Source organism: Sinohyriopsis cumingii, chromosome 18 (assembly GCF_028554795.1).
Source record: "Sinohyriopsis cumingii isolate HCF-2022 chromosome 18, ASM2855479v2, whole genome shotgun sequence".
NCBI classification, from domain to species: Eukaryota; Metazoa; Mollusca; class Bivalvia; order Unionida; family Unionidae; genus Sinohyriopsis; species Sinohyriopsis cumingii.
Window position 1 is genome coordinate 97,864,297 of NC_142978.1, and position 12,417 is coordinate 97,876,713.

At 40.9% G+C, this 12,417-nt stretch overlaps 1 protein-coding gene across 1 annotated transcript in view; it reads right to left on the minus strand.

Moving 5' to 3' along the window:
* The window catches only part of LOC149777560 (sulfotransferase 1B1-like), a 64,347-nt gene that overhangs the window by 14,389 nt on the left and 37,541 nt on the right, over positions 1–12,417 (minus strand). The window contains exons 5-8 of the mRNA XM_089941403.1: positions 11,228–11,322; positions 9,578–9,800; positions 9,039–9,365; positions 8,405–8,508 (exon numbers count right to left, since the gene is read on the minus strand). Of these exons, the coding sequence (XP_089797529.1) occupies positions 8,405–8,508; positions 9,039–9,365; positions 9,578–9,800; positions 11,228–11,322 (749 nt within the window). The remainder of the gene's footprint in view (positions 1–8,404; positions 8,509–9,038; positions 9,366–9,577; positions 9,801–11,227; positions 11,323–12,417) is intronic.

Sequence of the window (12,417 nt, forward strand, 5' to 3'; positions counted from 1 at the left end):
ATGGAATCGCCTTGACTTTCTCGCAAGAGGCTGTACGCCGATTGCCACTCTTTGTAACACCACACGATCCGTTGAGGGGGCCGATCGATCAAATGATGTTTATGTTCGATCAAACGTTTGACGAATTCGGTTTTGCCAGAACCGCTAGGTCCAGCAATGAGCATGTTAAAGGGATGGCGAAGATACAAAGCCTCCCAACTGGCACGATCTAAGTGTTCGTCGATGACTTTGACAGTAGAGGAAGAGGGAGCAGAGACAGTCGAGGTAGCCATTGTGTGAGGAATGTCACTTGTGACACGAAAAAACAAACAAGACAAGAGTTTATATACTTTTTCAGAACACGTTTATTGAATGTTTTTTTCAAACATGAATACGAAAGACAAAAATACATAAAAGCCAAAGGCTTAAGTACAAGAATAAAAGGCACATGAACGTCGAATAAAAAACAAGTGTCTGTACAACAACCACATGTTTTGGGTAAAGTTCTAACCAGTTCTATAGTAGGGGGTAAGGTCACACAAGTGTCCTCCCGAAAGGGTCTTTCAGGCCTGTCCACGACAGTCCTGTCCTGGGTGACGGGTTCTTCTAGCACCGTCACTAACACAGGTTGAAAAGTAACTTTTTTCCTTGAATAACTCTCGTGCATACTGGGCCACATCTTGTGTCCAAGCCTCAAAACCCTGGTCTCGGTGATGTCCAACATTTGACTCCTAACCAATCTGGTTTCTTCTTCGTCAACGACATGGTAAGTTACTTCAATGAACAATGAACTATTGGTCTTGGACGTTGTCCCTTTTTATATGCTGACCAATATCGATGTGACCGTACGGCAACGTAAAGTGATTGGGAAGTCTCACTCGCTTCTGGTACACGATTTGATAGATTTTTTCCAGGGGCCGACTGACGATGTGGTGAGTGGGTAAACGTACAATCTTGTTCGGTTGATAAGTGGTCACTTTAAAGTTTCCATCCTCTCCCGATTGCAAGGCTTCTTTCAATACCCCAAAGTTGACCACTCGACTGGTACGATGATTCAGAATCAGTCCTTTCACTTTGCACGTCGTGTGCACTTCTCCTTGTTTGTCCCGGTATTCGTAGCCGTAATTTTTGGGACCACCACTGACGAAACTTAGAATCTTGTCGTCGGGATGCTCGTCTGTCCAGGCTCCTAAACGGTCTCCTTCGATGTCAGGGTGCTGTTGAATCGGGTGATGGATGTAAATGCAACTGTCCGTGTCAAAGTACAGGACGCGTTCTTCTAACAGTTCTAAAGCTTCGTACAATTTTAAGCGAGCATGAGCTGTCACGTAAGCCGCAATGATGACATTTCCAAAAGGGTCGTCTTGTACAAAGTTCAGATCTTCTTCGTAATTGACCAAGATCAAATCCTCTCGAACGACGTCCACGTGTTTCATGTATTTGGTTTTGTCGTGAATCATCTGGAAGTAGCGGGAAGGTTCTGTCAAATATTCCGTCTTGGGTAAACACGGTCGTTGTGCCATTTTACCCCACAAGCAATTTAACATCACTTTGGCAAACGATCGCCTGCCTTCGTTTTTTTCGATGTGGTCTAAAGAGATGCCTTCTTGTTCATAGTATTTCTCTTTGAATTGTATTTGGTCTTCGGGAGTGTGACACCAGGAAGGATAGCCGCTGGCTTCTTGTTTCAGTTTCAAAAAGGCATCCACGTAGTCGGCGAAAATGCCTTTCTGAGTAGGGTCACCCTTGTGGTACTGTTGTGTCTTGGGAAAGTGGCAAATTTCGTACACTTCTAACAGTTGGTATCCCATGTCCAGAGCTTTGAACAATTCCACGCTGACCCAGGTTCCCGTCAAGGCACGTTCTTCCTGGCTGTGATGGCAAGGTTGGTCCTGGTTGCACGTTTCGGCACAAGTACGGCACAAGGGAAACATCAGTTTGCCTTGACAATAGTGAGGTAAGACGGGATGGTATAGGTTCGTGGGAGGCAAAACTTTGCACTTGATCAAGCCTTCGTATTGTCGAATGTTTTTCAGGTCGATGTGTTCCGTCAGCAATTGCGGGTGCCCTACAGGAAAGCGACAATATTTGCACACGTAAGGATACAACGAACACACGTCCAAGTATTTGATTTCTTCTCCTTTCTCTTCGTCGGCTTGGTACAGCAAACAGATGGCATTGGTCCTTCCTCCGTACAAACTATCCCTCGGGTTCAGCGGGTCCATGAACTGGTAACTTTCCACGAGGCGTTTAAACTCGGGATCGGTTTTCATACGGTGATCGTACTCGTGTTCCCACATTTCCACCACTTGGTATCCTTCCTGTTCTAACTTTAGGCGTCGCTGACAAGTGTCCTGGTACAGGTCTTCCATGGTCCGTTGTAAAAACTGATTTTAGTGTCACGGTCAGGGTAGCAGACGGGACATCCGTGAAATAAGCAACCGTTAAACTCGTACACGATCTTGGGGTTTTCTAAGTCCCAGCCATCGACCGAATACGTTCCGATGGTCTTTTCGCCTCCTCCGTTGCGGGCATGCTCAATCCATTTGTCTTCCTTGTCGCACAAGTAATGTAACCAGCGTAGGGCTTTGACCGAGTATTGACGTTTGACAAAGTGGGTCGTTTGAGGACTGATGACAGCCACGATGTTTTCAGGCATGAATCGTTGGCGGTACGCTAAGGAACACGCTTTGGCAATGGTGCAAGCTTCTTTCAAAGGATCGACCCCTCCGTGTTCCATGAACAGTTCTCGAAATTTTCCACAGCAACGTCCTAAAATGTCCACGTCGGAACGACAATACTTTAACATTTCTTCCTGAAAGTCGAAAGGGTCCGAGGCGTGAGCCTGGTACCAAGCGTAGAAATCTTCTCGTTGTTCGGTACGCATGTTGTCGGGGTCGTAATAGTGAGCCTCAGGCAAATGGGGTAGAACGGCATGTTGATTGGCTTCGGTATTGAAAAAGTGTGGAAAGTACCCTTTAGCCATTTCTGTCATTCCAAACGTTTTAGGCATTCGGCTCAAAGGCATGGCCAAGTAACTCATCGAATCTTTAAACTGTACTTGTCCCACTTGCATGAAAATGATTTTGGCTCCGTTCAAAGTCACTTTAGGACGTTCGGTGCCTTGTTCCGTATAGTATCTGAGAAGAAACTGTCCATCGTATCCGGAGAAATTGTGAGCCATCACCGTGGCATGACGATGACAATCTCCGTAACGTTCGATGTCCTCTTGGCTCCACGTCTTGTCGATAGGGTCTAAGACCCATTGGGCAAAATCGGCTAACGTGTTTGGTCCCCGAAAGATTTTTTCACGTCCTCCAGGAATCTTGCTGCAGTGAGGGCAATGACTGAAGATAGGTTCTTGAATGCACTTCTCGCACGCTCGATGAGCCACGCAGAAATTAGGAATGTGAATGCCGGTCTCTTGCATGCATTCGAAATCGAAAAAGATGAAATTGCCTTTCTTCTTGTGACCGTCCTCTTTCTCTGGTGGGGGTTGGTATTTTTGCACGTAGCATTGGTGTTCCAAGTCCACGATGTGATGACAAATGTGACATTTTTTTTTTCCTGAACATACGTGTGCCTTGGTACTATTGGTACGTATGCCTTGTCTACACGTAGGGCACAATCTCAAGAGTTGGCAAGCACATTTCTGCTGTGAACCTTGCGTCTTCAGATGTTGCTGGTAACAGGTAGGACTGACAAACGTGCGCAAACAAGTGGAACAAGGCACTGGTCCTTCGCTCAGACAGGGTGGAGAGGCCAAACATCCTGGGCATTTCATTCCACAATGCTTGTGTTGCTCTCGCTTGTTATAACCATAGTCACATTTCTCACAATAATAACCGTATCCCAGGAATCCAGTGATACTGGTAATGGTATCGAAATGGTCATCGTGATGATAGACATGAATGTATTTTCCGTCCTTAAAATCTTGGCCTCGAAACAACAGAGGCCCGCGCATTTCTTGAGGGTGCACTTTCAAGGTGTAGCGTGGAGCTAGGGCATCTTGCAATTTTTGCATCTCAGGAATGCCACAGGGTGTGTCTTTGGACAGTCCGGCTTGTTGTAACAGGAGTTCTGCTTCGTTTCGTTGTTTGGCTCGATAGGAACGTTGAATAGTGTTCCAGGTTCTTTTCCATTCTACCGTGTCGTTCTTGTTGGCATAGGTTCGTCCCACCACGATGGCTCGAGCTAAACACATCTGGTCTTGAGGGTTGTTAATTCGGACGAGACTTGTTTTGGTGTTGCGAAGGTCGTCCACCAATAACATCTTTTTGCGTCCTGTCCCTTGAGGAAGAGAGACGTGAGCCATTTTCAGTGTGGCTTTACCATCGGTGATGTCAAACTGGTCATTAGATTGTTGTACGTGTTGAATCTTGTCCATTATTTTGGAAGGGGTTAGTTCTGCGGGTCTGCTAAACTCGATCCAAACAGGGGATTTGAAACCGTCGTGATCTATGGATAGTGTCAAGCGATCGTCTTCTTTGGGTTGACATTGTCGCTTGAGTGCGGTGAGCAAAGAATCCCACATCTCGGTGATAAACCCTTCTGCTTTCTCCAAGGGTACGTCGGTCTTGAAATCTTTAAACTTCACCGTGTAGGTGTAAGCCGTGGTTCTAAATTTTCTAGAGGAGCGCTTTTCCGTCTCTCGAATGGAATAGTATTTTTCAGGGTTGACTAAGGGTGGTGAACTTGGTTTAGAGGGTTCGAATTCTGGTTCACTCATGTCCTCTTCAAAATCACTGGCATGAATTTGTGCCAAGATTTCAGCCCTGGTACGAGGCGATAGATCACGTTTCTGCCTCTTACTTTCTTCTTCTTCTTCTTTCTTCTCGAATGAATAGGATCGTTTCATCTTGAGTGCAAAACGTCAAATGACTCAAGTTCAAACACCATAGACTAATTTATAGTCATGGCAAACCAGCGTATATAAAAAGGGTGTGTCTTGTCCTTTCACTATTCATTTCACTCTCTAACCGAGGAGAACGATGGAAGAGACTACCCAGATGGAACGTTTCGTCAGAGCTTTGCGAGGGGTCATTAGAAAATTCTCTTCAGACCAGCCGACGGACTACTCTCCTTCCTTTCGAGATAAGAGTCAGGATACTTGCTATATCTGTCAGAAGAAAGGGCATTGGTCTTCAGAGTGTCCAGACCGTCAAAAAAGAAAAAAAAAAAAACAGGGGCTAAAAAAGACAAAAGTCAAGATACCTGTTATTATTGTAAAGAAAAAGGACATTGGTCTCCAGATTGCCCAAAAAAGAAACAAGAGGAGTCAGTAGAAAAGAAGGATTCTTCAGAAGAAGAGAGGGATTCTTCGGAAGAAGAGAGGGATTCTTCGAAAGAAGAGAGGGATTCTTCAGAGGAAGAAGAGGAAGAACGAAGATAATTCTATTTAAAAGAAGCAAAGAAGCAGGAGAAGAAAAGAAGAAGGGAAGAAAATGAGGAAAAAACGGTGAAGAAATTCAAAAAACAGAGAGACTAAACAAGGAGAAAGAAGAAGTCAATGAACTTTTAATTAAAGTGTTCTGTGGTGAATTGTGAATTGGATTGTAAAAAATGGAGAAAAGAATACATGAATGATATAAGGTAAGTGTCTTTGAGTTTTGATTTTAAAATAAGAAGCTACACTCACGCACTCATACACAAACACGTACTATAAGGGTAAAATGGGTGGGGTTCATTTTTGAGTTATTGGCAAATTGAAATTGTATTTCTTTTCGAGAAATGTGGGTGGCCCTGAAAAGGGCCTTTTTATTTTGGTGTAGGGGTGAGTTTAACCAATCAACTTTAACTGCCTTAAGCCTTTGCCACGGCCAAGGCCTACTTCTGATGATTGGGTTGAAATCACTAAGGGTGGTAGGACAGGCTTAGTCACAGGGTTGGCGTGTTTAGCTCGGGAAGGTCGTATTCTCTTCGGTCGTGATAAAGAAGTCTGATACATTTGTTTCAGACTTCTTAACTCCGCTAAAATGTCCAACAGTACCGTAGCCGTTTGATTTTCACCCTCTTGTTTCTTTGCTGCTACTTCTTCTTGCTGTTGTTGCTGTTGTTTTTTTCTTACCTCTTCTTGTTGCTGTTGCTGTTGCTGTAGGAGAAAAGCTTGTTCCGCTTCCTTTTGTCGTTGCATAAATTTCTCCAATTCTTCTTTCTGTCTCTGTCTAAAATTCTCCACTTGCGGTAATGAAGAAGGTAACGAAGGTTCCGGAACAAATTCTTGCGAGGTAAGAAAATCCACAAAATCCCAATGTACCTCTTCTGAAAGTAAGTCCGGGTTCCCTTGGGCGGTTTCCCCTGCTGGTGCACCCCAATGGATCGTTTTCTGAGTTTCCGTCATGTTGAATCACTGTCGCATAGATTGACTGCACACAAGCGCTAACGAATCTATATAGACCACGTGACGTCACAGACTGCTCTCTTCGGATTGGATGCGAGCTGACTGAATTTTGTAACGCGTGTTCGGATTGGTGAATGAATTCAATCCGTTTCAATCCTTCCTGTACCTATAAATAAGCACAGTTCACTGCATTGATTCACCTATTCTCGTCGCTTCAAGATGTGGACCACAGTTGAGTCATCCACCCTTGTGTCTTCCATGATGTTTAGGACGGACATGCTCATGTATGTCAGGTCCAAGTGGACTGTTGTTGATAGGACAGATACTAGTCAATGGATGAGGAGAGTTTACATAGAAAGACAAGGATGTCTCAAGAGGGTACTTGTGTATGGACCGACAGTTAGAAGGAGTTTAAGAAGAAGAAGAAGAAGATGTGACAGATGCCATCTATGTTAATATTAATATTAACATAAACCCAAAGGCCTTTTTCAGGGCCAGCCATATTTCTCGAAAAGAGATAGCCTTTCCATTGCCTACCCCTTTTTAAAAAAAAATTAAAAAAAAAATAAAAAAATCCCATATTCAATTCCCCTTGTCTCTAAACAAGCCCAAACTCTATTCCCCATGTTAAATTCCCCTTGTAAGTAGAGTGACCCACGATTTTTCGCCATGTTAAATTTCCCTTGTACGTAAAGTAACCCACGACTTATTCCCATGTTAATTCCCATTGTACGTAATCTGACCCACGATTTTTCGCCATGTTAAATTCCCATTGTACGTAGAGTGTCCCAGGGTGGTTTGTAATGCTAATTCCCATTGTACGTAGGGTATCCCCATTTACTACTAATGATCATGTAACTGGAAAATGTCCAAGTCCTTTACACTAGAGAAAGAAATCAATAATCGGATAAAAACAGAACCAGAATAGTGTGTGTGTGTGTGTGTGTGTGTGTGTGTGTGTGTGTGTGTGTGTGTGTGATTTGGATTTTTAACGTAGCTTTAAAAATTTTTCAGCCATATCGCTACGATGTCTGCAGTGTGGCAGTTTATAATGATGTTTAGCACTGGGGCATCATGCAGTCACATTATCCTGACACCAGGCGGACCAGTCCTAACACTAACCTCTTAATGCCGAGCACCAAGCAAGGCAGCTGTTAGTACCATTTTTGTAAGTCTTTGATATGACTGGGCCGGGATTCGTACCCACGACCTTCCGCATCCGAGGAGGACGCTCTAATCACAAGGCCACTGGAGCGGTCAGAATCAGAATACATCATAGCCACAAAGAGGGATTAAAAAAGGCCAGGAAAAGAGCAGTTGGATTTTGTTGTGACATTAATTAAATTCATAAAAACTGTAACCTTAAACTATACATAGGATCAGACTGCATAAATAAATGATGCGAGTATTTGCAATCAATTGCAGAAACTTATGAAGAAACAAGACCATGAAACGATGAAGATTTTCATTTGGTTGGGTGTTTTACGGCACAGCAAAACAACTTACAAAAATGGTACTAAAGTTGACAACTGTTGCTGAAAACAACAAAATCTAAAGTGCAGATGTGGATGTGCCCCAGAAATGATAATATGCAGCCTATAGTTTTGATACAGTGTCGAGTGTCAACCATGTGACCGATTTTTTGAGGACTTAGAGACCTTTCCTCGATAGCGTTAGGTACGTTTATCCCATGCTCTTACAACTGGATAATCTTTTGCGTTTTAGCTGTAATAAGAATATTTGTGGCACTCCGATCCCATATGCAGATGATGACAAAAGATGGACTGTTGGATATATATATATATATATATATATATATATATATATATATATATATATATATATATATATATATATATATATACTGAACAATTTACAAATGTAGATACATACACTGGGTTCAATTTGCTAATATGGATACAGATACAAAGGGTACAATTTGCTGATATAGATGCATGCAGGTTACAATATGATATTGTAGATGCAAATAACATTATTCGAATGGTCTGGGCCAGTTTCGTTTGTCAGTGATCATGATATATTTAATTCCAAGAACATTGAAGAATTGTGTTAATAGGTCCTAACCTTCTTTATCTCTTCGTACCTCAGGTTGATTATTGGATAATCCAGATTCTCTTTGCAAAACTTATCAACTTCTGTAACGTAGTAATACCAATACTGTCCCAAATCTGAAACAATATAGAATTTAATAATATTTTGTCGTCAAGAAATGTTTAAAAAGGATAGCTGATATCATATCTGTCTGTCCGTGGGTCTCTCCTTCTTCCTGACTCTCATCATACACTTTTTAAATAGAATATATGGAAAATATATTTTTAGACAGATTATGCGTCAATAGGCTTGTTAAATATAATGGGCCACAACGTCAAACGTTAAGGTAGCGTGGTAAATGGGTATCTTCAAACATTCATCTATGTGAGGCTATACATTTCAACGATGTATCACTTATATGTGTAAGCGACAATTGCAAAAGTCGATGAGAATTCGTTTCGAATATCAAGTCGTAAATATCAAGTTCAGATTGATATCACCATACTAATGAACATAGTTCCGGCGATTGGTGGTGCGTGGTGGTGGAGGGTCCAGTTATTGACCTATCACAATTATCAGGCAACTGTGAAAACCGCCAGTTCACATTGATTCAACCCTACCATACATAACGCCATTTAATATTAAAAAAGAAAATAATTTTACTTACAATTCTTCTCGTCTATGAATAACGGTACAAATTCAGAAAATGATGCAGGAAAATTCTCGCCGTAATATCCTCCAGTTTTGAGATGAAGGTACATGGACACAGCCACTGATTTTGGATTCCTGGACACGTAGACTATCTTAACTTTCTTCTTGAACACGTCCCTGGGAAGATCACCTATGTTATAATGGGTGATGATTACTTTTGGGGATGGGTTCTTCTCTATTTTATCACCTTGCCTGTCTAGAAAATCTCTGTCTGGCTTCCATGGGACGTGCTCTGCTTTCCCAGAAAGCAACATGGTAATTATTTCCCATAGCCAGTGGGTGCCTGAGTTTAAAAAAAGAAGAAAATCAACCGGTGTTTGTCTTAGGTTGAATAGATATTTGCTTTTTTAAAAGTATGTATGTATGTATGTATGTACGTATGTATGTATGTATGTATGTATGTATGTATGTATGTATGCATTTATGTATGTCTATGTTGTATATTCCAGTATAGAAGCCTTCAAAAAACATAGAATATATGATAAGCTTACTTGCCTGATTTAGGATACGTGAGTAGTACCACATCATTTTCGTTTATAGTCATATTCAGGACACGTTCCCTGCGCGCAAGTACGTCTCCATCCGGAATAAAAAGTTTTATGTTTACATCCGACAGATGGCGTTTTCCTATATTTAATACCCGGATTTCTCTTCCCGCTCCATCTCTGATGACACTCCAATCGGGGGTTCCTTGCATCTTGTCTTTGTCTGTCATTTGCTGTGAGTAACAAATTATAACTCGTACAAAACATCAGGTTTCTTTGCATCTGTTGTATTTAGCTTCTTGTCTGGTCATTGTTTCAAAGAACATAACCAAAACGATATGGTACTGTCCGTGCAAGTGTGCAGATGTGTAATATCGAGCAACCATTATTGCGCTTTTTAAGGAAATTATTAATACAATATGGGTGATTTATATATACGTAGACTTGTCTTGAGGCTTTGTTATGAATCACTTTGCATTTGGGTTTGGTGTAGTTTAGCGATGTGACGTGCGTGGGTCTCTGTTTTAAAAAAAAAAACTAGCAAGTTCATAGTCACAAATCGTTGATAGCTTAGTATTTTAAGGGCAACTTTGATTGCACTGGCAAGGTTATATCGACACCTTACCGCTGCTTTATCCCCCGTGTGTGTGTGTGTGTGTGTGTTTGTGTGTGTGTGTGTTTGTGTGTGTGTGTGAGTGTGTGATTGCGTGTGTTAGAGTGCGCACGTGTACGTGTTTATATAACAAAAATAAATAGAGTTAAATTCAGGTGAGCTTCCATGCAACTAAAGCCTTTGTAGTACACAAGTATGATTAACCCACAGGGGCTCGTATCGTTGCTTACAATTTACCAGTCATATGTGCACTATTTAATAACTACAAGGAAGGACACTTCTGTCCTTTTTCGTGCCACCTTTTAAGAATAAACGTTGATAATTCAAGCTACATTTCGCGTAGTGTAATAAAGTTTGCATCGATGTTTAGTTCAGGTATTCGATTTTGTATGCTTATCCAAAGTTTGGCTTGCTATCAGACCTTTAAAGAATGCCATACCATTTTTCCACGCTCCTGCTTGACATGGTCATGATCCAGCCCGCTTTTTGATATGCAAAAACAACGCACTGAATGGAATACTGCCTTCTCATTGGTCAACTGAAAATAAGTTATAAATAAATACAGGACGTCATTTTCTTTTAACCATTGAAAGAACAGAATTCCATTTAGCGGGGTTTCATATATATAGCCATGTCGAGCAGCAGCGTGGGAAAATGGTCTGGTATTTCTTAAAGGTATAATAATAAACCAAACTTCGAATACGCATACCAAGTCCTATGCCTGGCCTAAACATCGATACCAAATTTATCATGTTACTCAAAATGCAGCTTGAAATATCAGCGTTTATTCTTAAATAGGTCACGCGAGAAAGGAGAAAAGTATCCTCCCTTGTAGTTATTATATAGTACATGTATGACAGGTAAATTGTAAGCAACGATACGAGCCCCTGTGATATAACCTTAATTTGTTAGGTAGGTGAGCAATTAGGTATTATAACACTAGTTATACAACATGGAATAATACGGGCAACTTGTCAACGTCAGCGTGTATACTATGGACAAAAGATAATACTTACTATGGATATTCCTTTCCTTACTATGTCTTACCTTCACTTCGTCCCACATAAAATACTGCCTGTTTTTTCCTCCGGCTGATATGACTATGCGGTGGAAGTGTGCTGTGCCAATCTTATCTAGAATGACTAGAATGACACAAGGCTTAATGACATGCGTATACGAGACTATACAGTCAAAATCTAGAACTCGGTCATTTCAGAAGCTGGGTCATTGTTTAATAAAAATAATAATAATAATAATAATAATAATAATAATAATGACAATAATAATAATAATAGAAACAATTCAGTGAATACATTATTCTCTGAAGGCCTGCTATCAACAAAGTTACCCCTTAGATCATTTAAAATCTCCAAAAACAAGCACAGACAATACATATACACGTACACACATACAATTGCACAGTGATTATTTTACTAACACATATAAATTTTGCTCTTAACAAAGTCACATTAGGGACTTATGGTGGCTCAGTAAATAGCGTGCATGAATCTGGCGATCATGAGGATGCAAATATGAAGCCTGTCCAGATTAACCCAGGCCAGGTGCTGTGTTATGTCATTTGGCATGGTACTTTACTCCAATTGCCTAGGCACTATAAAGCCTTTACAGTGTTGGCGTGCCTCTAAAGACAAATGCAAGTAACTTTCTTAGGAAGCTGTATCGTCAATTATATACCTTTAAATTTTCTGGCCATGGGATCCAGAACAAAACATTTTGATTGTCCCAGTTGTTTTCTTTTAACAGTGTGTAATTTTAATAACAAATGAAGTTACAGTCAATCGAATCAATGGATTGTTTCAATCGCTAAGATAATTGTAAAATGGACATACGTGTAGGACGATCAGTTTTACTTACGGCCCAGCGTTTTGGCTGGCGGAACTTCTATTTGCAAATATTAATGAACAAAATTATGTTCGACTTATATTAGGTCATCATTCAATTGGGCATGGTTCCTTGGTTCCTTCTTTTTTTCTTCAGGCAGACAGAATTTGAGAGAGAGAGAGAGAGAGAGAGAGAGAGAGAGATTTTTGAAGGGCAATTGTATGTAATGTATGATATAGTGCAGTAATATTTTCTACTCAAAAGGTGTATTTTCACGATTACCGCCATTCAGAAAGTTCCATCCTAATAGTGAATTTCAAATTAACCTATTTCTATTTTTTTTAGCAAGAAAGTTAGTATCTAGTGAGATTTATCTTGTTACTTTTTAGTAACTA